This window comes from Rattus norvegicus, chromosome 4 (assembly GCF_036323735.1).
Source record: "Rattus norvegicus strain BN/NHsdMcwi chromosome 4, GRCr8, whole genome shotgun sequence".
Taxonomy (NCBI): domain Eukaryota; kingdom Metazoa; phylum Chordata; class Mammalia; order Rodentia; family Muridae; genus Rattus; species Rattus norvegicus.
The window spans coordinates 163,276,355-163,303,351 of NC_086022.1; the positions used below are offsets into that span (position 1 = coordinate 163,276,355).

Below are 26,997 nucleotides of genomic sequence, written 5' to 3' on the forward strand. Positions count from 1 at the left end.
GGCCCCTGGCACACTGTGCTCAGTACCATGATCCATGCAGAGCGCTCCGAGATCTTGAGTATGATGCGTCTATGCTGTCTCCTAAAGAGGTTTCTTAGTCTGTGGTGCAGCCCCCCGCCCCCAACCCCTGGCTGAGTTCTGCTGCTACTTGGCTCAAAAAACTAAAAGAACATTCCCACAGAACACAACAGGAGGAACCCCGAGGGATGGGATTCTGGCAGAGCAACATCTTTATATAAATTATCTTTATTTATATGGTATACAAAAGGTATAAATAGGATTCATGTAAAACCTGCACACTCAAGCTGAGAGTCCGTGAAATGGGAGTATACAGCTCTTTAAAGCTGGCCAGAGGTCAGAGCCGGTGACCCATAGCCCCACCCTCTTTAAGTGGGGACAATTGAGCAACTTTCAGCTCAACAAAGGTGGCGGGGAAAGTGGGTAGCAGAGGTGTGTCAGGTTCCAGAGCACATTTATGAAGAAGGCACTTAATGGGAAGCATGCCTGAGGCAGAAACTGACATCTGAAGGGACAGGCAAGACACTGGGACAGCACAGGTCTCACCTCCCAGATCTCACGCCAGCATCACACCGGACGCTGAGCCGGGAGTCACAGGACGCAGGCATGAAGGGACCTCCTCCGCCTCCATATGGGCAAAACCATGGAGTATGACCCTTCACCCACGCTGGGAAGCAGTTTGCGAGTCTGGGACCACTGAATGTAGACACAGGGTTTTTGAATTCTCAAGTTCAGGTACACTGTAGGCTGGGGAACTTGAGGAATTTGTCATGATTCGCTGGGAGATGCTCAGATCTCAGAGCCTCGAGTACGCGGGGCAGTGTCTGCACTGGTGTGGGCCAGGCTCTGAGGCTGGAGGACAAAGCTGACGGATGGGCAAGGCCTGTGGATGACAGTCCTGCCTCAAACAAGACACTAGTCTAAGATGCTGGAGAGCAGGGATTCCAGAGATCTGGCCACAGTCATGCTCTCGAGATGGCTGCCCACCACCCTGCTCTAAGGATAAGAAAGAGGGAGGCTGGGACAACAGAGCACAAGCTAGTGTCACATGCTCCATGACGGCAGATGACACTCTACAACCATAATGTTCTTGAGGCAAAAGCTACCAAGAGTGGATTCGGCAAGAATTCCTCTTAAGAGTCAGTCTGTTGCTGGCATGGTAGCACACGCCTTTAATCCCAGCACTTGGGAGGCAGAGGCAGGTGGATCTCTGAGGCCAGTCTGGTCTACAGAACAAGTTCCAGGACAGCCGGGGCTACACAGAGATCCACGGGGAAAAAATAAAAATAAAAAGTCAGTCTGCTAAACTGTACCCACTCTCCACTTGTGTTCTGGAAAATGCTCCAGCCTTGGAGAACGGACACATCCAGGGCAGGTCCACAGACCAGCGTCTCAGGCCAACGCCCACTTTGTAAATAAAATTTTATTGGGACACAGCTACACTCTTTGTGCACCAACTAGTTATGGCTGTTTTGTGCTAAAGAAGCTAACTGGAGTCAGTGCAAGAGACCATTGGCTGAGAAAAGTCTGCAGGCTCCTGGGCTAAAGGCATCCAAAGGAATAGCCCCCCTTTGAAAGGGGCTTCAAAAAAGGAGGCCTAAGTATTTAGTCATTAGAACCTGATTCTGTTGGAAGTGCCCGAGCACAAGAAAGCTACACTCACCACACAGAATCTGTTATCCAATCAGGAGACACCAGTGTGCCCGAATTATCTACCTCCCTGTGCTTTAAACCACCTCTCACCCATGAGAAGCTATAATCTGTGACCAGGTCTCTGAAGTTCAGAGAAGGCATGAACGAGTATGTGGAAGCATGCGTCCACGTGTGTATAAACGTGTGCATATATAAGCACACACACGCACATTCACACACACACACACACACACGCACGCACACACACACTCGATCATTCCCCAGAGGGGCAGAATGCTGCTTTTCTTGTGCTAGGGCGGGGTGAGGGCAGCAGCTTTCTGCTCCTGAAGGCTCTGTGGTGAAGACGCCCCCGCTCTTGCTGCTTTTCATTCACAGGCCAGCTTGCTGTCAAAGCTCGACAGCCCGATGGCGAAGGCTTGAAGTGCACACAGTGGGTAGTTATAGTCCAGTGTGAACACGTCGTCCGCCACGCGTCCGAACTGCATGACTATGTAGTCAGCTGGAAACAGAAAGAGATGAACGCGTTAGAGCTGCAGTTCTCAGCCTGTGGGTCGGACGGCCCTTTCACAGGGCTCACGTATCAGATGCCCACGTTACGATTCGTTATCAGCACCAAAATTACAGTCATGAAGCAGCCATGAAAATAACCGTGTGGTTGGGGACGGGGGTGGTTTGTCACCACAATGTGAGGAACTGATTAAAGGATGGCAGCATTCGGGAAGTTGAGAGGTTAATGTGGTTGTACTGGGAGGTGGGGCTGGGTTAACCTCGAGTTCTCTTTAAAACAGGCAATGGAGGGGTGGGGATAGTGGCTCAGTGGTATAGCACCTGCCTGGGATGTGGAAGGTACTAAGTTCTAGCCCTAGCCTCACACACAAAATGAGGGAGGGAGGGAGGGAGGGAGGGAGGGAGGGAAGAGGGAGGGGGAGCTTGCATCTAGGTGAGGTGCTGCTTACTTGTCTTCTTAGCATTCAGGAGGCAGGAGGAGCACAGCTCAACCAGTTGGGCCTACAGAACCCTGTCTCAAAAAGGTAAACCCATTCCACTTTCTATGTCTGTTCCTCTCCCTACAGACTGGGAAACCACTCTGATGAGCAGAGAGGGCAGGAAGAGAGCCTAGGGAAGCAGGTGGGACCAGAGGACAGGCTGCAGTCACCCGCTGGCTGTCACTTGCACCTCACCCACAGTCCTTTGATGTGCCACAGGGAGACGCTCACACTCCCTTCACCCTGTGGTGCCATCTTTCCAAGAGATCATGTTCAGTCACTCCCTCCTGGACAGCTTCCAGGCCTCTGTGGACGTAGTCATTTCCGAGCCTGCACACGGTGTGTCTCCCCGCCCCACCCAGCCCTTCCCACGCACTCACGATCATTCCCGTGGACTATCTGGAAGTTCTTCACAGACGCCTGAGTGACTCGGCCGTGGAAGTTCAGGACGTAGGACTGGGTGTCGTCGTTCCACACGGGGGCCTTGTTGTGCAGTTCGATCAGGTTCTCCATGGATTTGTTTTGCCATTTGGAAAGCAAGCTCTCGTGCTCCTGTGTGGAGGGAAAACCACTACTTTGTCATTTACTCACAATCCTGAGGGGCAGGGAAAAGGCCACCTCTTCACTTGAAACGGCATCAGAGGACCAAAGGCAAATATCAGCACAAGCTATGGGAGTCTTCTCAGTTTTTTAATTTAATTTAATTTATTTATTTATTACTTATTCACTTTACGTTCCACTCGCTGCCCCCTCCTGGTCACCCATGGAATTCCTTTTTAACAATTTTTTTTTTCTTTTTTTTCAGAGCTGGGGACCGAACCCAGGGCCTTGCGCTTGCTAGGCAAGCGCTCTACCACTGAGCTAAATCCCCAACCCCACAATTTTTCTTTTTAATTACTGATTTTTGTTTTAATTTGAAGTCACGGGTAATTGTGAGCCGCCACATGTGTCCTGGGAATTGAACCGGGGTCCTCTGGGAGAGGAACCAGTGCTCTTAACCACTGAGCCACCTCTCCAGACTCAGCCTTGAGATTCTGATGTTCTAGCATTTCTTAAACCATCATCTCTGGAACGTCCTGCTCTGGGGATCAGGAGCAGCAGCTCTCCTGATGAATGGTTAAGAGAAACAGTCGAGCCTGGGCTTCCAGAAAAAGCAGTTTTTTGAACTGCTCTCTGCTGTACTGTATTACAGCATTAAAGGTGTATTACAGTGTTTTGGAGACCTTTGCTGGTGGAATATAATTTCTCTTCTGTCTTTGAGAGCTGGTCTCATTGGGACTATGTTTTTACTTACGTTTCGTGGTCGAAATGGGATGCGTTCGTGATTCATATTCATCCCTGGAATGATCACGGACATTTTCCTGGGACCTTTGAAACCAAGTACATTTGTTTCCTGAAAGACAGTAGAGTAAGGCAGAATTTGGAAGGGGAAGGGAAAAAAGAACTGTGTTCTACTTTTACTGGCAATGTCCTCTGACACAGAATATGTTGCCTGCACCAAGAACACCAAAACCAGTTCTGGTTCCTTGCCAGAGCCAAACACAGAGACCGAGAACTGGACACAGGAAGTCAGGCGTGGTGGCACACACCCGTACCCGAGTCTTAGCGCTTGGGAGGTTGAGGTGAGAAGATTGCTTAAGGCTGGGAGTTTGGGGCTAGCCTAGGCACAGTAGTGAGCCCTTGTCACGGAAGGAGGAGAAAAGACAAGAGAGGAAAGCTAGCTGTGGTGGTACACACCTTTAATCCCAGAATTCAGCAGGTTGAAGCAGGAAGGTTGAGAGTTTGAGGCCAGCCTGGAATATGCAGGAAGGCTAGGGCAGACAAGGAGACCCTGTCTAGAAAGAAACAAAACAAAACAAAACAAAAATAACAACAAAAAAAAAAAAAAAGGAAGAAAAAAAGAAAAAAAAAAGGAGGAAAGAGGAAGGAACGGAAGGCAGGGAAAGATTAAATGCAAAGAGATGGCTTTAATCGTAATTTATTTTTTATTGTAGCCTCTGACCAAAGCGTAAGCATCGGGAAAGGGAGGCTAATACAGAGTTGATCGGAACTGAGCTTGGTGATCTAAATCCCTGAGATGACGTCAGAGGGGGCCGAGGAAACATGGGAGGAGGAGCAGGAAGAAGAGCTGGCTCTGGGCATGGCTAGCATGCAGGAGGGCACCACAGGGCAGCACCAGGTGCGGTAAGGGCAGCACTTACATAGCAGATGGCAGCCAGCTCCTGTCGGGTGTGGGCCTTTTCCACCAGACCCTGGGCCTTCACTGGGTTGACACCATGGTCGTACACGGTGAACTTGGTTCCCATGAGATTGGATCTAGTATGGGGAGAGAAAGCGACCGACATGATGATCTGCAGTTTTCTTGAGGACAGAAGTAGAGGGGAGACCCATCTGCCTGCCCCGCCCGCCCCGGATGCCAGCATGGACATCATTTGATATCTTCTTTTTAAACATTGTAATTGTATAGAATTTAATAAATAAATTAATTAATAAAATGAATCACATCATTCTTTTAGTTTTTGAGACTAGTTCTGTGTAGCCCTAGCTGGCCTGGAATTCACAATCTACCTGTTTGTATCTTCCAGGCTCTGGGGTCAAAGGTGTGCGCCATTACACCTCAAGGTTTTCATTAAATTTTCTGCCTTTGTTGTATTTCGAGATAAGGTTTCTTTGAGTAGCCCTGGTTGTCCTGGAACTCACTCTGTAGACCAGGCTGGCCTTGAACTAATGTCCACCTGTCTCTGCCTCCCGAGGGCTGGGATTAAAGGCGCGAACCACTAACACTGACTAACTTTTTTCTTTTTAAGATTAACACAGCTATGTATTTGAATCATAAAAAGAAGGAAAGAGAGAAAGAAAGAGAGGGGGAGGGGGTGGGGGGGAGAGAGAGAGAGAGAGAGAGAGAGAGAGAGAGAGAGAGAGAGAGAGATCTCCAAAGCTATGTGTAAGGCCTCGGGTTTAATCCCTAGTAACAGAGAAGGGGTGGGGTTGGGGGTGGGGGACAACAGCCGTTACTCTGAAATCACAGAACTACAGAAGAGATAGGCCAATGATCCGAGGCTCTGTCACCTGAGTTTGCCGATGTAACTTTCCCCTTCACGAGACAAATCTGTCGGGTCTGTGGAGACCAGGTAGTTGGATGTCTTGCTCTTTTTTCGCTTCCTACCAGCTAGAAGAAATATCTGAGGAAAGAAAGATGTCAGTCAAGCACAGTCCAGGGAGCCCACAGTCTTAAGTGTGATGATACCATGTGCAAAGAAATCAATCTTAGGGCCCGGCATTGTAGGTCTGTAATCCCAGCACTCAGGAGGCAGAGGCAAGAGGATCTCTTTGAATTTGAGAATCTATAGAGTGAGTTCCAGGACAGCCAGGGCTACATAGAGAGACCCTGTCTCAAAAAAAACAAAAACAAAACAACAACAAAAACCAAACAAACAAAAAAACCAACCAAACCAAAAAAAAAAAAAACATAAAAATAAGTAAATATACAAATATACAAATGAGAACCAGCACTTGGTGGTCAGCTCAGTGATCAGCTTGGTGGTGGGTGAGCTCAGTGGTGGGTGAGCTCAGTGGTGGGTGAGCTCAGTGGAGGTGAGCTCAGTGGTGGGTGAGCTCAGTGGTGGGTGAGCTCAGTGGTGGGTGAGCTCAGTGGTGGTCAGCTACCCTAGTGCAGGAAGCTGAGCTCCAACCTAACCCAGAGAACTACTTCTCCCCTTGACGGTGGGCAGGGGTGAGGAACTAGAGAGCCTGCCCATGACTTGGATGACGCTAAGAACAGGACTTCTGGGCACACGACCCACTTTCAGGTGCTGTGTGGTCTAAGTAGAGGGACTTCCTGGACATGATCAATTCCTACAACATCCTGTCCTCTTGGGAGCAGCTCAGACTCCGGATGTGGCTTGAGGGAGCAGTACCTGCTTAGCATGCATGGAGTTTTAGCCCTAGTACTAGAAGAAAACGGCCTGGGACCAACCCTGTACCTTGCGGTTCTCCTCCTTCTCCAGGTGCATATAGTAGGTGGGGAAGAGGCCGCGGTCCATGCCTTTCTTATCCCTGGTCACTCTACACTTCACCGTGACACCCCGAGGGGCAGGACTATATGCAAAATCCTCTAAATTCTCCACTTCTCCAAGCTGGGCATCACCCTGCTGGGCTGTCATACCGGAAGCTCCTGTGTCCTAAAAAAAAAAAAAAAAGACTTTAATGTGAGCAACCAGAATCGGGCACAAACCTCACCCCACCCCACCCCCACCCACGACCAACACTTGGTGGACAAGCCCTTCTGGCTCTCCCCAACCCTGTGCTCACTCCTCTGGCAAAGGGTAACCTGGGTCAAGCAGGGAATCTGGAGCCCTGAGGTAAACAGTGTTTGGGGACAGTTCCTCCAGCGGCTTTAGCACAACATACCGAGGCTGCTTTCTGGCTGGCTCCAGCACTCTCCTTCTCTGACTGAGCTGGTAGGGAGCTGAGGTTTTCCCCTTCATCCTCTGCCTCCTCATCAGGTTCCTCGTCATAGTTCACACTACTCAAGATGCCTGGCAGAAAAAGAAACACTGTCAGCAGTCGACAACTGTGGCTTGAAGGGATCATATTTGAAATAAAGAGTATGGGGGACCCCAAGTAAGACCCTGCCCTGTGCCCACCAACTCCCCTGAAAGCACACCAAACAGCGCGACCCACACCCTACCACCTGGGCTCCATATTCTGGCCCATGACTTCAGCAGGAGACCTCTCTGCTTTCCCAGAGTCCACACAGGATCTATGAACTGCAGAGACAACGTTGGCACCCAAAAACCCCCAGAAGTCAAGCAGGCCATAACAAACCCCAGCAGAGACAACCCACTGGGGTCGTTTGCTCATCAGAAGCCCAGGCCACTGAGGCCAGAAGACCAGAAACAGAAGCCAAAGGGAAAAACAAAACAAACAAACAAAAAAACCCTATCTAACAAAGCTAAACTCAGAAATTAGCACCTAAACCTACAATAACCGCAAACCCAGATAACCAGAGGAGAATGTCAGAACACCACCAACAACAGCCAGGGTACCACCTATCACAGTCATAGCCATCCTAGTACAGTGAGCCCTGGCTATCCCAACACAGCTGAAATACAAGAACATGACCGGAATTCCAATCTCAAGAAGATCTTATGATACAGGCTGTCTAAGAGGAAGCGACTAAATCCCTTTTAGAAAAATATAGGAAAGTACAATCAAACAGATAAGGAAAATGAATAAAACTGAAAACACTCACATATGAACTAACTCTCTCTCTCTCTCTCTCTCTCTGAGGCTGGAGATAGAAAACCTAGGTAAGCAAACAGGAAAACAGGAACCACAGCCATGAGCATCACCAGTGGAATACAAGAGATGGAAGAGAGAATCTCAGGTGTAGAAGATACTTGATAAAAGAAATCGATACACTGGTCAAAGAAAATATTAAATCTAAAAAGAAGTGGCAAGGGGAAAATGCCAAGTGACATATAAATGCAGACCTATTAGAATTACATGAGACTTCTCGACAGAGACTTTAAAGCCAGAAGGGCCTGAGCAAATGTCTTGCAGATTATAAGAGACCACAGATGTCAGCCCAGACTACTATACGCAGCAAAACTTCAATCACCATAGATGGAGAAAACAAGATATTCCATGACAAAAACCACACTTTAACAGTGCCTATCCATAAATCAGCCCTATGAACATACTAGAAGGAAAACTCCAATTACAGCCTCCAATTGGAGGCTAATTACATCCAAGAAAACACAGGAAATAATAATAATGTCACATCAGCAAAAACAAACGAAGGGAAGAATGTAACACACACACACACACTACCACCACCACCATCAGGAATTGACAGTCACTGGTCATTAATATCAATATTAATGGTCTCAATTCCCAATAAAAAGACACAAGCTAACAGACTGTATACTTAAACAGGTCCACCATTCTGCTGCATACAAGAAACACAACTCAACATCAAAGATAAACACTACCTCAGAGTAAAGAACTAGAAAGAGATTTTCCAAGCAAATGGACTCAAGAAGCAAGCTGATATAGCCATTCTAACAATAAACAAAATAAACCTTAATTAATTAATACTCATCAAAGGAAAAATCTACCAAGCTGACATTTCAATTCTAAATATCTATGCCCCAAATGTAAGGGTACCCATGTTGGTAAAAGAAACATACTAAAACTTAAATCACACATGGAACCCCACAGATTAATAGTGGAAGACGCTAACATCCCACTCTAACCAGTGGACAGGTCAACAGAGAAATACCGAAACTAACAGATGTTATGATTCAAAGGGACCTAACGGATATCTACAGAACATTTCACCCAAACACAAAAGAATATACCTTCTTTTCAGCACCTCATGGTACTGTCTTCAAAACTGACCATATAGTCAGTCACAAAACAAGCCTCAACAGATACAAGAAAACCGAAATAACCAACTGTATCTTATCAGACCACCACAGAGCAAAGCTACACTTCAGAAACAACAGAAGCTCACAAACTCATGGAAACTGAACAACTCTCTACTCAGTGACCACTGGGTCAGGGAAGAAATAAAAAAAGTAAAGACTTTCTAGAATTCAATAAAAATGAAGGCACAGCATACCCAAACTCATGGGACACAATGAAAGTAGTGCTAAGAAGAAAGTTCACAGCACTAAATGCCTTTGTAAAGAAACTGGAGAGGGGGGCTGGAGAGATGGCTCAGCAGTTAACTGCACTGACTGCTCTTCCAGAGGTCCTGAGTTCAAATCCCAGAAACCACATGGTGGCTCACAACCATCTGGTATCTGATGACCTCTTCTGGTGTTTCTGACAGCTACAGTGCACTCATATAAATAAAATAAACAATTAAAAAAAAAAAAGATTGCCGAGATGGCTAAGAACATTGGCTGCTTTTCCAGAGGTCCTGAGTTCAAGTCCCAACTCTGATGCTCTCTTCTGGTGTGTCTGAAGATAGCAACAGTATACTTACATATATTAAACAAATATTTATTAGACAAAAGGAACATGGAGATCACATACTAACGACTTGACAGCACGTTGAAAGCTCCAGAACAAGGAGCAAACACAGCCAAGAGGAGAAGAGAGAGGAAATAGCCAAACTCAGGGCTGAAATCAGTAAAACAGAAACAAAGAAAACAAATAATCAAGGAAATAAAGAATTGATTCTTTGCAAAATTCAGTAAGAGACAAACCCTTAGCCAAAGTAACTAAAAGGCAGAGAGAGAATATACAAATTAATAAAATCAGGGTTGGGGATTTAGCTCAGTGGTAGAGCGCTTGCCTAGCAAGCACAAGGCCCTGGGTTCAGTCCCCAGCTCCGGAAAAAGGAAAAAAAAAAAGCTAAACAAATTAACAAAATCAGAAATGAAAAAGGGAACTTAACAACAGACATCCTAGAAACTCAAAAAAAAAAAAAAAGAAAGAAAGAAAGAAAAGAAAAGAAAAAGAAAAAATCAGTAGATCTTACTTCAAAAACCTGTACTCCACAAAATTGGGAAATCTAAAAGAAATGGACAATTTTCTTGAAAGATACCACTTATCAAAGTTAAGTCAAGCCCAGATAAATAATCCACATAGATCTGTAACCCCTAAGGAAATAGAAGCAATCATTAAGTTTTCCCAACCAAAAAAAGGCACAGGGCCACATGGTTTAGCAGAAAGTCTACTAGACTTTCAAAAAAAGAAAGAAAATTTCAGACCTACTTCCCTTATGAGCATCGATGCAAAAATACTCAGTAAAATTCTCTCAAAGGGAATCTAAGACACATCAACAACATCATCCCCCTTGATTAAGTAGGTTTCGTCCCAGAGGTGCGGGGCTGGATGCAACTCCTTATAATTAAAGCAACACACAGCGATCCAATAGCCAACTTTAAGTTAAATGGAGAGACACTTAAAGTAATTCCACTAAAACCAGGAACAAGACAAGGCTATCCACTGTCTCCATATCTACCCAATATAAGACTTGAAGTTTTACCTAAAGCAGTAAGCAGTAAAACTAAAGGAGACCAAAGGGATACAGATTGGAAAGGGAACAGTCCAAATACCGCCATTTGTAGATGATATGACAGCACATGTAAGTGACCCCAAAAATCCTACCAGAGAACTCCTACAGCTAACGAACACCATCAGCAAAGTGGCTAAATATCAAATTAACAAATAAATAAATTAGTAGTTCAGTTGCCCTCCTATGTAGAAATGATAAATGGGCTGAGAAAGAAATCAGGAAATAGGGTTGGGCATTTAGCTCAGTGGTAGAGCGCTTGCCTAGCAACCACAAGGCCCTGGGTTCGGTCCCCAGCTCCAACAAAAAAGAAAAAAGAAAAAGAAATCAGGAAATAACATCCTTCACAATAGCCACGAATAATAGAAAATATCTTAGCATAAGTCTGACCAACCAAAGACCTGTATGACAAGAACTTCCAGAACAGAGAGACTGAGGAAGCTATCAGAGGGTGGAAAGATGTCCCTTGCTTGTGAATTGGTAGAATTACCATAGTGAAAATGTCCACCTTATCAATTCAATTACAGATTCAATGCAATTCCACTAAAAGTCCAACACAATTCTTTACAGACCCTGAAAGAACAATTCTCAACTTCATAAGGAAAAACAAAAAACCCAGGCTGTCTGATTTCAAGCTGTACCTCAGAGCCACAGTAATGAAACCCTGATGATACTGGCAGAAAAATAGACAGGTTGATCAATGGAATCGAAGCAAAGACCCAGAAGTAAACCCACACACCTAGGGATACTTGTTTTTTTGACAAAGAAGCCAAAACCACACAGTGGAAGAATGAAAGCATCTTCAACACATGATGCTGGGCTAACTCGATGTCTACATGTAAGGAGAGCTCATACAAGCCACATCTATCACCCTGCATAAAACTCAGGTCGATCAAAGGCCTCAAAATAAAACCACGTACGCTAAACCTGACAGAAGAGAAGGTGGGGAATAACCTTGAGTGCGTTGGCACAGGAGACAAGTGCCTGAGCAGAACACTAACAGCTCAGGCACGAGGACCAACAATCAATACACCGGACCTCGGGAAACTGAGAAGCTTCTGCAAGGAAATAGACACTGTCCAAAGAACAAAATGGCAGCCTACAGAATGGAAAATATCTTCACCCACCCACTCCATGTCTGACGGAAGGCTAATATCTAAGATATGTAAAGACCTCGAGAAAATAGACGTCAATTAATAACCCAATTTAAAAATGGGGTACAGAGCTGGGTGTGGTGGTACACACTTTTAATCCCAGCACTCACAAGGCAGGAGCAGGCGGATCTCTATGAGTCTGAGGTCAGTCTGGTCTACAAGGTGAGTCCAGGACAGGCAGGGCTCTGGTACTTATCAGAGTAATAACCCTATCTCGAGAAAACAAAGGAGGGTGGGGATGTATAGATCTAAACAGAATTCTCAACAGAGGACTGTGTAATGGCTGAGACTCTGGGATTCCATCTTAACACTGCCAGAATGGTTAAGATCAAAACCTCAAGTGACAGCTCCTGCTGGGGAGGCTGGGGAGCAGGCGGAGCGTCCCTCCATTGCTGGTGGGAGCGCAGACTCGCACAATCACTTTGGCAGTTTCTCAGAAAACTGAGAACAGTTCTACCTCAAGAGCCAGCTATACCACTCCTGGGCATACACCCAAAGTACCCCACAAGGGCACTTGCTCCACTATGTTTACAGAAGCTTTATTTGCAGTAGACAGAAACTGGAAACAACCCAGATGTCCCTCGACTGAAGAATGGATAAAGAAAGTGTGGTTCACGCACACAGTGGGGTACCACTCAGCTATTAAAAACAAGGACATCATGAATTTTGCGGGCAAATGGATAGAACTAGAAAATATTATCCTGAGTGAGGTAATCTACACCCCAAAAGACAACATGGTATATGTTTTCTTATAAGTGGATATTAGCCATAAAGTAAAGAATAACTGTGCTACAATCCACAGAGTCAAAGGTAAGTAACAAAGAGGATTCAGGGGGGACGGACATGTGAATCTCACTGAGAAGGGGAAATGGAATAGACATTGTGGGGGGATGATCTGATAGGGTGGAGTGGGGATGGGAACTGGAGGGATCAGGTGGAGAGAGGAGAAGAGTACTGGGAGAAACGACTGGAACGAGGGTTGGGGAGAGAGCATCTCTAGTTAGAAACCTAGGGCAACAGACACCTCCAGGAATCTATGATGGTGACCCTAGCTAAGACTAGCAATGGGGGGTATGGAGCCTGAAGTGGCCATCTCCTGTAATCAGGCAAGACTTCCAATAGAGTGACTGGGACACCAAGCCAACCAAAAACCCCTCCACCTACAACTTGGCCTGCCTATATGTGTAGGGATGGAGATGGAGCAGGAACGGACAATGTCTGGTCCAGCCTGAGACCCATGCCATGAGAGGGAGCCTACCCATGACACTGTGCTATACTTGCAGACAGGACCTAGCATAGCCATCATCAGAGAGGCTTCACCAGCACCTGATAGAGACAGATGCAGAGACAGACCCACAGCCGAACATTAAGTGGAGCTGGTGAAATCCTGGGTAAGACAGGGAGGAAGAACTGGAGCCAGAGAGATCAAGGACACTGCAAGAAACCCTACAGAATCAACTAACCTGGGCCAGAGGGCTCACAGAGAACTACCAACCAAAGAGCATTTGTGGCCTGACCTAGGTCCTTTGCACATACAGTATACGTGTGTAGCATGGTCCTTGTGTGGGACTCCTAACAGAGGAAGCGGGGCTATCTCTGACTCTGCTGCCTGCCTGTGGGACCTCTTCCCCCTACCGGGCTATCCCAACCAGAGAAGGTAGGCCTAGTCTTACTGTAAAGATACGCCAAGGCTGGGTGACATCCACGGAAGGTCTCCTCTTTTCTGAAGTGAAAGGGAGGAGGAATGGAGGAGAGGGGGACATGGGTGGTCAGGGCTGGGAGGAGAGGAAGGAGGGGAACTGTGGCAGGGATGTAAAATAAATAAAAAAGAAAAGAGCTTTACAGGGGGATAGTGGTGCATGCCTTTAATCCCAGCACTTGCGGGCAGAGGCAGGGGAAGCTCTGTGAGTTCAAGGACTCAAACAGAGTGAGTTTCAGAACAGCTAAGACTACACAAAAATACCCTGTCTTAACCCACCTCTAAAAGGGAATTAATTTTTTTTTCTTGCTTAGACATTCCCAGGTGGGGCCAGCAAGATGGCTTGCGTGCACACGTACATACACGTCCACACAAATATAATAACAGCAGTAGCAGTAGCAGTAGCAGTAGCAGTAGCAGTAGCAATAGCAGTAGCAGCAGCAGCAGCAGCAGCAGCAGCAGCAGCAGCAGCAGTAGTAGTAATAGCAATAAATCGCTAACTGGAACCAGGTTGATTCAATGCTTGTAGTCCCAGTACTCAGGAGGCAGAGGCAGAAGGACTATGAAGTCAAGGCTATCCTTGGCTACAAAACAAGCAAGAGGCCAGCCTGGGCTACATGAGACCCGTCTCACCACTACCTCTTATTATGTTTTAGGCAAACTTTGAAGTTCTGCTATGGCCTCCCACACTCTATGCCTTCTCTTTCTATCTGTTCTTGAGACAGTCTCACCATGTAGCTCTGGCTGTCCTGAACTCAAGTCTGTAGACCAGGCTGCTCTTGAACACACTGAGATCTGCCTGCCTCTGTCTCCTGAGTGTAGGGCACCACTACACCCTACATCTCTATGCCCAGAACTAGTCCTTCTAAACGCTCTAGGCTTGTCCGCCCACTCTCCCTCCCACCTGATCACATCCTGCTCCATCTCAGTGGGCCAGCATCTCAGTGGGCCAGCATCTCAGTGGGCCAGCATCTCAGTGGGCCAGCATCTCAGTGGGCCAGCATCTCAGTGGGCCATCTCTGTGGGCCAGCATCTCAGTGGGCCAGCATCTCAGTGGGCCAGCATCTCAGTGGGCCAGCATCTCAGTGGGCCATCTCAGTGGGCCAGCATCTCAGTGGGCCAGCATCTCAGTGGGCCAGCATCTCAGTGGGCCAGCATCTCAGTGGGCCAGCATCTCAGTGGGCCATCTCAGTGGGCCAGCATCTCAGTGGGCCAGCATCTCAGTGGGCCATCTCGGTGGGCCAGCCCCTGTGCTGTCAGGCCCTCACACTTCCTCTGGGAGCCACACCACCTAGTCTGGGTTAGGAGCACCCAGAGACTCTGGCACCTTTTCATTTCTAGCACAAAGCAACAATTATTTTTGAGACAGCATCTCATGTAGTCCAGGATAGCCTTAAACTTGCTTTACAAGCAAGGAGAACCATAAACTCGGACTCTTCCTGCTTCCATCTTCCAAGTGGTGGGATCACAGCCGTGTGTCTCAACACAGAGTTCTGTCAGTGGCAGTTCTGGGGATCAAACTCAGCACTCCATGCATGTTGGCAAACACTCCAGCAACTGAGGTGCACCCCCAGGCCACAAAGCCTCAGTCAGAATAAACCCATTTCTTTTTTCTTTTTTGACGTGGTTTCTCTGTGTAGCCTGAGCCCTGGCTGTCCTAAACCTCACTCTATAGACTGGGATGGCCTAGAAGTCAGAGATCCACCTGTCTTTGTCTCCACCACACCCGGCCCGGCCCCCGTTTTCTTTTTTAAACTTTTTTTAAAAATTACATTTTAATTTGTTTATTCGGTGGGGGTAGTTTGTGGGTCCTGGGAGTCAAACTAACTTAGGTTGCCAGGCCTGCTGGGAAGTACCTCTGCCCACTGAGCCATCTCCTTGGCCCTCGGAACTTTTTCTTTAAAATTAAAATCACTTTAGTGTGTGTGTGTGTGGTGGGGAGGCAGTTTGTAGGAGCTGATTTCCTCCTTCTGCTTTATGGAGCTCCGGATGTTGAGCTCTAGTGCTCGGTTCAGCAGCGGGGGTGGGGTGGGGTGGGGGGGTGGGGTGGGGTGGGGGGGTGGGGAGGTGTCTGTAACCACTAAGCTGCACTGCCGCTCAGAGCCTAGGACGAGCATAGGGACCTGTTTCACACTCTCTACCACGCTGCAGCAGATTTTCCTGATCCAGCTCCAGTGCAAGCGCCTGGCACCCCCGTCCCTTACTTTTCTCACTTCAAGGGTGGGTATACAGCATGCTGGTGAAGGTCTACGATCGATTGCAGCACTCAAGAGGCTGAGATGGGAGCCCCTCAAGTTGGAAACCAGCCTGGGTTACATAACAACGCCCTGTCTAAAAGAAAAAAAGATAAAGAAAAAGAAACAAAATTGCAGCCGGGCAGTGCTGGCTCACGCCTTTAACCCCAGCTCCTGGGGGAGGCAGAGGCTGGTGGATCGTGGGTTCCAGTTCAGCCTGGTCTATGTACGGAGTGAGTTCCTAGGCAGCCAGGGGTACGAGAAGAAACCCTGTCTCAAACAAAAAAGGGAGAGAGGGCAAAAACGGGCAAAACCAGGCACTTGATGCCACTGTGAAACTGTTTTTAAGGAGAACTCTGAAAGGCAGAGTCCTTCTCCAACACCAGCAACTGATGAAACAGATTCTTGTCACAGATTTACAGAGTGCACAGGCCAAGAACAACTCTGCTAAAAACAGGTGTTGTGAGAGTCTATCCTTCAAGCTCCTACCATCTTGGAGTGTTTAGCTGCACCCCCTTTGCAAAAGGACAACCCGAGAGGGGCTTGCTGACTCTTTCCAACCCCTCTCAGAGGGCTGGGGAGGGTCCCAAGACCCTCACCCTAGTAGCCAGTCTCTGTCTACCACCTGATGTATTCCGAGCCTTGGGGAAGCTAGTGGGGAAGGCTCTAGACAGAGTCTGTGAGGTAAGGGCCGTCCTCACGTCTGCTGGGTGAGGCTTTTCAGTTGAGGTCTGTTGGGGGAAGAGCTCCCATTCCAGAGTAACCTCTCCCCATGCTCTATAAATGAAATTACTCCCACAGAGTGACCTTTGGTGGAGCTGGCCCTCAGTTTTTCATTGGCACCTTAGAAGGGGTTCGTGTTGTTTGTCTCCTCCACAAAGGAATCCTAGCAACAGGCGGGCGCAGGCAATGAACAATTGTCAAAGGGAAAAATCATATATAATAATGGCTATGCCATATTCCATTACCTGTTTTCTCGGACAACAACATAAACAATTACTGTTGCTAAGCATCACCACTTGGATATCAACGATGCTGAAAGCCTGGGCCACTCACAGCAGGCCTGGGCCACTCAGAATATAAGCCAGTGAGAGTAAGGAGGACACCCAGCCTTGAACATGGCACCATCCTCACCGTGTTTTTGGAGAATCTCCTGAAGGTCTGGCTTGGAGGCTGTCTCCACGGGGCTTTCCCCATCTGCACTTCCTTCGGTGCCTTCTTCTGGGGTAGGGGAGGAGCCCACTGAGAGAACTTGAGGCTTGCTTTCCAAATCCTGAGCCTCTGGCTTAAGGAAAGCAGCTGGACCATCGATGCCTAGGAGCCCAGAAAGAGAGACAGGGTGAAAGTTAACCAGAATTTAGCCGGGTGGTTTGGGGGATGTGCTCATACGGCTACCCAGCCAGCTCCGTTCTCCTCCTTAACGTCACAAGCACGTTTGTCGGGACAAGGACTGGTTCTATTGACAGCCTTGGCTATTCAAACTGTACTTCAGAAGCTAGGACTGAGACCAAGAGGTTGGGGGAGGGGCTCAGTGCCAGAGAGAATTTTCATGCATTTGGAGAATTTTGAGAATTCATTCATTCATTCATTCATTCACTTCAGAGAGTACAATCCATTTTGCATCAAATCAATAGTTCTAGGGTGGGCTTAAACCTGAAAGCATCTCCCATGTTTTTTTATTTTCTTCCAAAGCCCCAGAATTGACTACAGAGATTATGAAGGTACTTAGGAAGAATGCTAACACTAACTCCCCCGTGTAGCACCGCCACATCCTCCCGCCTTATCTGGGGTGCGTGAAAGCTGTTCTGAAGTCAGAGTGGCACCGTCTAAATACACACCATGTAGGATGACATCGCTGCACGGCGTCTGAGGGTCCACCAAAGGCGTGTGCTCCTCACTCCCTCTTGGCTTTAATCTTCGCAGCCTGGCTTCTGGGTTTGGCTGTACCATGAGTGGCTCAAGGCGCTTCTTTCTCTGCTTCTTCTCCAGCAGTGCCCTCTAGAGAGAAAATTCGTCATTACAACCCTGAGGCCTACCCTAGACTGTTTATTCTAGAACCCCCCAACCCCACTCCCACTAACCCTCCTAAATACTACTGTGAACCATTTTTTTCTCACAAGAAATGGAGACACGGGGTTGGGGATTTAGCTCAGTGGTAGAGCGCTTGCCTAGCAAGCACAGGGCCCTGGGTTCGGTTCCCAGCTCCGAAAAAAAGAAAAGAAAAAAGAAAAAAAAAAAAGAAATGGAAACACTCAGGCTGGGTGCGGTGACACACGCCTTTGATCCTGGTACTTGGGATGCTAGGACGACACAGAGAAATCTTTTACACCTGTGGTGTGGCGGGGACGCTCAGGAAGGTCTTCTTTTCTGAGATGGGTCTTCCTATGTATTCTAGACTGATTTTCAACTAGTGACCTGACCTGTTCTCCCAAATCCTGGGATTTCAGGGATGCACCTCCACGGCCAACCTCAGTTTTCCACTCTTGTTCGACTTACAAAATTCAAAATCAAATGACCTTGGCAGAGGTGAGAAGAAAGAAAAGGCACCCAGGATTCTGAGCAGAGAACAATGGAGTCCGTGGGTAAAAGCAAGACGAAGGGCCAGGGGGTGGGGCGGAACATTTGCTTTGTGTTCTAGTTACTGTTGCGGTGCTAAACACCAGGACCAAAGGCAACCTCTCCAGGAAAGACTTAGTTTCCACTTACAGTCAAGTCAGGACAGGAAACTGGGGACAAAAGCTAAACAGAGCAGAGGCCGTGGAGGAAGGCAGTTTACTGGCTTGTTCCTCGTGGCTGGCTCAGTTTTCTCTTATATACGCAGGCCCAGCATCCCAAGCAGGGCACCACCCATAATAGGCTGGATCTTTTCACACTAATCATCAATCAAGAACCTCTCTACGCCCCCAGGCTTGCCTACGGTCCAACCTGCTGGGAGCCATCTCTCAATTGAGATTCCCTCTTCTGCTCAGATGACTCCAGCTTGTGTTGTTAAAAACCAACCTACACACCCTGTGTGAGAAAGCTGTGGTTACAGCGGTGGGGACTCTGAGTTTGGGGCCGCTCATTTAGTCTCAGCTACTCGGAAGGCTGAAGCAGGAGGATATCTTGATCTCAGGAGCTCATGCCCAGATTGGGTAGCAAGATAAAGTTAAGTGCCTCCAAACCAAACCAAACCAAACCAAACCAGTAGCAAGACAAAGAAAGCAAGAAAGTCAGGCAAAAAAAAAAAAAAAAAAAAAAAATGAAGAGTTAAGAGAAAAAGGTTCCAGTATAACAGTAAGGAAAGCTCTGTCACATATACTATTTTTAAGTTATATTTGATTTGTGCATAAATGTTTTTCCCGAATGTATGTATGTATGTATGTATGTATGTATGTATGTATGTATGTATACATGCATGCATGCGCTCCAGTGCATGCCTGGTGCCCACAGAGTTCAGAAGAGGGAGTCAGATCTGGAACTAGAATTTCAGAGAGTCAGGGCTATACAGCGAGACCCTGGTTTGCTTGTTTAAGTTATGGACAGTTTAGCACTGTTAGTTACTAGGGAGACAGAAACCGAGCTGCACCCACTGAGATGTTAGAAGTCAACCCTAAGTGCTTGAAGACAGAAGCCTCCTCCCACACCTGGGAACTGTACTGTACCATCCATACTGTACTCAGTCCTTTAGAAATCAGGGTGATTTAAGCTTATAGAGAGCAAGCAAAAGCTCTAAGCAAACGCTACACCATTTCTTTGTTAGAGACAGGGTCTTGCTATGTAGCTGAGGCTGGCTTTGAACCTGTGGTCATCCTACCTCTGCCTCCTCAGGGCTGGTATTACAGGCATGCACTGGAATGCTCCACTAACCTTTGGTCATTTTTAAAGATTCTAGGGGAATCCCAGGTAAGGTCAGAGGAGTCACAACTGTTGGGCCGAGAGACTGCAATACTGTCCTGTTTGACAGCCATGATAAGGTCCTTGCTGACCTCCAGGGTGCAGGGTCATCTCATCTTCAATGGCTCCTCCTCTGTGCTTTGCATGTGACCTGTTCTTTCTCTGCAGTCGCCACCCTCCCACCGCTGAGCTCTGGTGCTCGCTGGTGACTAAGGCAACTCTACAGATCAGCCCACCCCTCTGGCCTTTCCCCAGGTCTGTGTTGGAGTAGATTAAGAGTTCACCATTTTCTTCAAGAGTCCCCCAGCTAAACTCACCTGTCATTTATATGATTACTAAATGTTTTTGACAAATGTTAAACAAACAAAACAAAACAAAAAAACAGCTAGGCAGTGGTGGCGTACACCTTTAATCCCAGCATCTGGGAGGCAGAGGCAGGTGAATCTCTATGAGTCTGAGTCCAGCCTGGTCCACAGAGTGAGCTCCAGGACAGCCAAGGCCATAACAGAGAAACCCTGTCTCGAAAAACAAAGAAAACAGACACAAAGTGCCTGATTATTACAGTCCGTTCGTTATTAAGTAACACTGCTCATCCATCCTTCCCTTCACTCAAACATGTAATGAGAGATTGTTGTATGTCTCTAGGTTAGGGAATTATGATAAAGTGATTATCAAAGATATACTTAGTGGGAGCCAGGCTTAGTGGCCATATCTTTACTCCCAGTATTTGGGAGATAAGGCAGGCAGGCAAGGCAGATCTCTATGAGTTCAAGGCCAGCCTGGTCAACATAGTGAGTTCAAGGACAGCCAAGACTACAGAGAGAGAGAGAGAGAGAGAGAGAGAGAGAGAGAGAGAGAGAGAGAGTTTCAAAATACACACACACACACACACACACACACACACACACACACAGTAAAATAAGTAGGGTGGGGGACAGAGAGATGGCTCAACGGGTACTTGCCATGCAAGCCTGATCTAAGCTCAGATGCCCAGAAGCCACATGAGTTCAACTGCAGTAGCTTAAGTGTAATAACCCGCGGGTGTCCGCCCATATGGGGAGATAGGAGGCAGGACAGGGGACTCTGCAGAAGCTCCAGCCAATGCATGGAGATGCTTGTGCCAACCTCAGCCCTGTCTCAAGCAGGCTGGACAGGTGAGGACTGAGACCCACAGGCTGTCCTATGATTTCTCACAGAGGAACAAACACACATCCATAGAAACCTGGTATGAAATACCACAGTGCCCCATAAACATGTAGTTATTATGTGTCAGTCACAAATGAACGTGTCTCTTATAATCTGCCCTTGGTTCTTACTCCATAGTTACTGCAGTAAAGGAAACAAACACAGCTAGCCAGGGTAGAACATGCCTGAGATCCCAGCACTGGGGAGGCTGGAGTCAGCCTGGGCTAGGATGAGACCCTGCCTAAAAACCCAACCCCTTTACACATCAAAAATAAATAAGGAGCTGGAGCAGGGGTTGTGCACACCTTAATCCCAGCACTGGGGACCCAGAGGCAGGCCAGTCTCTGTAGTTCAAGGCCAGCCAGTCAATCCCCCACCCCAAGAAACTCGGCTGATTCCCTTGTTGCTTCTCTGTCGCACTGTGATGTAACTGAGGGGGCTGCTAGTTCTACGTCCCCTGGATATAAGCTGCGGTCATTTGGGAAGGGGGAGTCTCAACTGAGAAAAGGCCTTTCTTTAAGATTATGTTTAGGCAGGTGCACCTTCTACCAGCTGTGAGTGTGGTCACGGTGCTTATCCTAGCGATCGAAAACTAAGACAGAGGCCCTCACCAGATACCAAACGGACGAAGCTGTCAAATCTTGCACTTCAGTGTCTAAAACTGTGAGCTAAGTAAGTTTATTTTTAAAAACGATGTGCCCAGGCTCAGGTATTTTGTTATAGCAACAAGAGGCAGGCCAAATGCAACTTTTATTTCCTCATTTATTATCATTTTTTTTCTTTTTTCTTTTTTTCGGAGCTGGGGACCGAACCTAGGGCCTTGCGCTTGCTAGGCAAGTGCTCTACCGCTGAGCTAAATCCCCAACCCCATCATTTTTATTTTTGGGTTATTGAGTTATGGTTTCCCTATGATGTTGGGGGTTGGACTGTTATTGTGTATACAAATGCTATAAATTCTGAACCCCCGAATCTGGTTGCTGTCCAGACAAGAGCATCCTCACATACACTGGCCTTTGCTGTGTAAAACTTACTCCTCAATTTAAAGGGCTAGAGCCTGTGATTGGGCAGGAGAGAAAGAAAGGCGAAACTTGAGAACTGAGTGAGGGGTCTGGAGAGAGACCACAGGAGGTGGGGGGGGGGGTTGGAGAGAGGAGGAGGCCACCATGAGTCTGGATGGATGATGAGCATGTGGCCAGGAGAAGTGCACCCTGTACCGAGGACAGGCCAATGAAACAAAAGCAGCCCAGGGGAGACTCAAACAGCAAGTAACAAGGGACATATGGTTTGGATATAGGTGAGCATAGCATAGAACCTGCCCGATCTAGGCTTATAGCTTGCAAATAAAATACCAGGGTTTTTTGTCTTTCATATGAGCTAGCTAGAATAAATAATTCTTTTGTACTACGTTGCTCAGAGTAGCCTTGAACTCCTAGGAAGCTGTCTCAGCCTGTCTAGTGTTGGGATTCCCAGTTAGCGCTACCACGCCCAGCTACAGCATCCTTCTAAGCCTAAGCGTATAGGAGCCAGGAGATTGTCACTGAATACTAATAGAGGCAGTGTACTGCTGCCATCTTCAAACCACTCTGGTCTTGCCACAGCCTGGAGCTTTGGCCCAGCGACTACTAAGCTCGCACACTATTTAACGAGTGACCATGAGTGATCCTGCCCTTCTAGTCCTGTGAGTCCCTGTTGGGACTTCAGCACCAGTCTGTGCAGCCCTCCAGGAGCCCCTGCTCACCTGATTGTCCAGCTTCAGTTGCCGAAGTCTCAGGGTCTCATCTTCAAAGGCACTGTTTCAAAAACAACAAAAAAGAAAGCACATAAAGGTAATTGTTCTGAAAGCCTGCCTGTTCTTTCTTTTTTTTTTTTTTTCATTTATTTGTTCCCATGGGCTAATCGACTCTGCTTAGAGGAAGTGTCCATTCCCAGGTATTGCCTACATTCACACAAGGGCATACCTACTACCACAGCGGCCCGCCCACTACCACAGAGGCCCGCCTATTACCACACAGACTCTAGGGGCCCCGAGGAAATCCGAGTCTACAAAGGCTAAGAAAAAGAAGCTAACACAAACCCATGCTAACGAGATTTTTCTTCTTCTCTCTGCTTCCTGCTTGTTTTGTGCTGGGGTGGTACCCAGGCCTTGGGCCTGCTAAGCCTGTGCACTGAGCCCCATTCAGCTCTTTTTGTTTAACACTCATTGTGTTCCAAAACCACCTGGCCTAGGCGTTGTGTGCATGCCTTGTTCTGTTGATTCCTTAAAGCGACCCTCTGAATCGGGCCCCATTTTTCATCCTGAAGATGAAGAAACAGAGACTCAGCGGGTGAGTCATGCCTTTGTCTAACAGCTAGAGCCTAAACTGAACCTAAAAATCAGGGTGTTTTACTTTTCTGGAGCTACTTCTAAGAAACAGAATCTGGGTGTCACAGCTCCCAGCCTTGTCTTGCTTCCCTGCGATCTGGGCAAGGTACTTAAGTTACTCTTTCCGTCGACACTATGGCCACTCTTCCTGTCGCCACCATGGCCACTCATGGCAGCTCACACTGGCAATACCAGTATTGGGGTTGGGGGTGGGGTAGCTAGGAGAACTGCCTTGACTTTGAGGATAGCCACGGGCTTCTCCGTCTCTCGAAAATCAATAGGGTCGGGTATTAATAATATCTGTTCTGCAGAGAAGTACTAAGGAGCACACAGACTGACACCATTGGACGCCAAAAGAGGCGGAGTTACAGGTGGTTGTGAACCACTAGGTGGGTGCTGGAAACTGAACTCAGGTCCTTTTGAAGAGCAGCCAGAGCTCTTACCTCTAAACTAGCCCTCCAGGCTCCCTTTCTTTTTAAAGATTTATTTATTTATTATATATAAGTACACTGTAGCTATCTTCGGATACACCAGAAGAGGGCATCAGATCTCTTTACAGATGGTTGTGAGCCACCATGTGGTTGCTGGGAATTGAACTCATGACCTCTGGAAGAGCAGTCGGGTGAGCCATCTCTCCAGCCCCCAGGCTCCCTTTCAATCCATCTGTCCATCCGTCCATCTGTCCATCCGTCTATCTAACCTATCATCTACTGTTCTGAAAAGGTAGTGATAGGGATTAAACCCAGGGCCTTGAGCAGGTTAAGCAAGTAATCTCTCACTGAGCTACACTCCCAAATCTGAGACAGACTTCTTGTTAGAAACAAACAAATGGCCAGGCCCTGGTGGAGGTGGCAGCTCATACCCAGCACTGGACAGGCAGAGGCAGGCAGATCTCTGTAAGTTTGAGGCCAGCCTGGTCTGCAGAGTGAGTTCCAGGACAGCCAGGATTACACAGGAAGACCCTGTCTCAAAGACAAAACTGGCTACTGGTATAGCTAGGTGGTAGAGTGCTTCGTATGTGAGGCCATGGAACTAAACAAAGGAACAAACAAGAAAACCAAGGAACACCTAGAATGGCAGCCCCTCCTCCCAGCTGCAGCCCACTCCTGGTTCCCTGTGGGGTCCCTGCATGTCTCCTGAGATAGACTTACGCGCTCTTGAAACCTAGTGCATTAACACAGGGCCACAGTGTTGGTATCCAGTGGGGATTAGCGTAGACTTGCAAAGATGGTGTCTAAAATGACTGAGACAAAGAAAGGAGGGAGGGGAGGGGAGGGAGAGAAGGAAGGAAGGAAGGAAGGGAGGGAGGAAGGAAGGGAGGAAGGAGCGAGCTCATGAATAGTATGTGGGAAGGGTAGCCTCGGGAAAAGGCTCTGACCACAGCTTAGCTTCCAACAGCCGCTGCAGCCCTGCTTTGGCTCAGCACGTTCACCCTGCCTCAGTACTAAACCCAAAGTGTGATGCTTTCTGGCACGGATAGAGAGACTGCCCCTCTCTCTCCTCACCACACACCTCCCCAGGGCTGGACCCTCAGTAACACTACATTCTGACTGAACACCACTCAAGTCTTCCACAAGCATTCCTTTCAGGGCCTCTGACAGTCAGCACGCTGGGGGTGTCTTCCAAGGCGCATCCAGACGCCACTAAATTCCTCCCAGCAAGCCTGGGCAAGCTGAGCAGAGATCTAAATAACAGGGTTTCATAGATGCTATAGTCTAGTCAACACCAACACAATAGCCAGAGGAGCTCGGATGTGGCTTGGTGGCAGGGCGCTTGTCAGACATTCACATGGCCCTGGGTTTGATCCTCAGCACTACCAAAAAAAAAAAAAAAAAGAGCAAACTAACTGAAATTCTCATTTAGCAGACACTAAAATGTGTGGGGGCCACCTCTCCAGCCCCCAACCCCCACAGCTTCCACAATGGTTTGTTTTTTATCTTTCTCTTTCCAGTTCCATCCATAAAGACTCTGCTCTCACGGGCCTATCACTTCCCCAAAGCCCCATGTCCCGACACCACCTCTTAGCTAATTTGACTCACTATGGTGGAAGGATATGGGACGAACACCTTCAGGCCACAGGACTTCCCAGAAGATGGCAGGTTACTGAACCACTCAATAACCTGGAACAACGTCCATCTCCTGGCAAGTTCCCTGAGTCCGCTGATGATCAAACGACTGCTCCACCAGAGGAGGATGCTGAGGGAAGAAGCTCTTGGCTGCATTTGCCAAGGATGTGGAGGCTTAGCAAAGCCACCCTGCAGGGAGGGAACAAGATAAGGCCTGCAAAAAGAGAAGGAGTGAGACAGGGCCAAGGCTTGCTTTCTCGGGAGTGACCAGGGCAAACACTTCCTTTGCTGGCACCCGACCATCGGAAACGCTGCCTGTTGGTCTCAGACATTACGGCGAGGAAGAAATGACTTACCCTGGCTACCAAATGCAAGAAATACACCAGGGCGAAGGGGCTGTGACAGAGCTTAGCAGAGATAAATGATTTGCTGTGTGACAAGGAGTATTGGGAGATGTTTTGGGAAAGGCAGGAGGAAAGGTTCGCCTCAAGACGACAGCTTTAATACTGTTAAAAATTACTCATGACATTTCTCTGTTTTGTGAGGGGTGGCATGCAGAGGCAGAAGGATCTCTGTGAGTTAGAGGTCAACCAAGTTCCAGGCCAGCCAGGACTATAGAGAGACCCAGTCTCAAGAAGAAAGAAGGAAATGCAATAGAAGCACATGAATTCACACAGTAGCCTACATCCCAGCACGCTAAGAAGCATTCTATAAATTTATCGTGCAAGGCCAGCCTCGGATATACTGTGCTCTATCTTGGGGAGGGGACTTGATTGTTCTGTACCAAGTTTCTGTGACCATCAACCAACACATCCGGAAGATACCCGACCTACCTGAGCAATCAGACTCCCTTGTCTGTGATTTTGATATCGGATCTCGGGGATCCAGTTTAGTCTGGGCTCTCTGAGGGCATTGAGACACCTCTCAGTGAGACCACGTGGTTCTACAATCATTAAGCAGCAAATGCAGGATACAAGAGACGGGCGGGCGTTCTGGTCCTGCTCTGTACTCTCAACTACCACACTAAAATATGCACTAAAGGTGACTGTTTGTACTACCGTAGGAACCAAGATACCAAAATACCAAGTCACCTGTAAGTAACTGATACCGGCAGAGACCAGCGGTAAGATGAGCATGAGTGGAAGTCTGAAGAAAAGGGACACTTTAGGAAAGTAGATACAGCTCGTGTGTGTGTGTGTGTGTGTGTGTGTGTGTGTGTGTGCGCGCGCGTGTGTGTGTTATGTGCATCCATGCATATACAGGTGTATGAACTTGAGCACGTGCATGTGGAAGCCAGAGCAGTCTGCTGGGTGTCAGGAGCAGTCTGCTGCTTCTCTGAAGAAGAGAGGAAAAGAGAGAGAGAAAGAGATAAAGTCCTGGGGCTGGGGATTTAGCTCAGTGGTAGAGCGCTTACCTAGGAAGCGCAAGGCCCTGGGTTCGGTCCCCAGCTCCGGAAAAAAAAAGAACCAAAAAAAAAAAAAAAAAAAAAGAGAGAGAGAGATAAAGTCCTGCCTCCCAGGCAGAGTCAAGGCAGGTCAAGGTCTGTTGGCAGATTTTCCGGCCTGCTGAGGCCTGGTCCGATAAGAGGTTCAAGGAGAGGGGCTGAAGATTCGATTGACCTTGGTGGAAGAACAGGGATGGGGACAAACATCGTCCGCGTGTATTTCAGCAAACTGTTTCTGTTAACTTGTGGCTTTGCTTCTCACAGTACTGTATTATTAGGAAGCGATGA

General features: G+C 47.7%; 1 protein-coding gene across 4 annotated transcripts in view; it reads right to left on the reverse strand.

Moving 5' to 3' along the window:
* Positions 1-228: 228 nt before the first annotated feature.
* Tulp3 (TUB like protein 3) overlaps positions 229-26,997 on the reverse strand; it is a 41,715-nt gene continuing 14,946 nt past the window's right edge. The window contains exons 2-11 of one of the 4 annotated variants that reach the window (NM_001400921.1): positions 22,576-22,627; positions 17,615-17,774; positions 16,911-17,090; positions 7,068-7,195; positions 6,641-6,838; positions 5,727-5,839; positions 4,859-4,973; positions 3,952-4,050; positions 3,038-3,209; positions 229-2,170 (exon numbers count right to left, since the gene is read on the reverse strand). In NM_001400921.1, the coding sequence (NP_001387850.1) occupies positions 2,037-2,170; positions 3,038-3,209; positions 3,952-4,050; positions 4,859-4,973; positions 5,727-5,839; positions 6,641-6,838; positions 7,068-7,195; positions 16,911-17,090; positions 17,615-17,774; positions 22,576-22,627 (1,351 nt within the window). In that variant the 3' untranslated portion in view covers positions 229-2,036. Of the gene's footprint in view, positions 2,171-3,037; positions 3,210-3,951; positions 4,051-4,393; positions 4,493-4,858; positions 4,974-5,726; positions 5,840-6,640; positions 6,839-7,067; positions 7,196-16,910; positions 17,091-17,614; positions 17,775-22,575; positions 22,628-26,997 lie in introns of those variants that run through there. The other 3 variants (XM_039108841.2, XR_010065707.1, XM_039108843.2) reach the window with 3 other exon arrangements.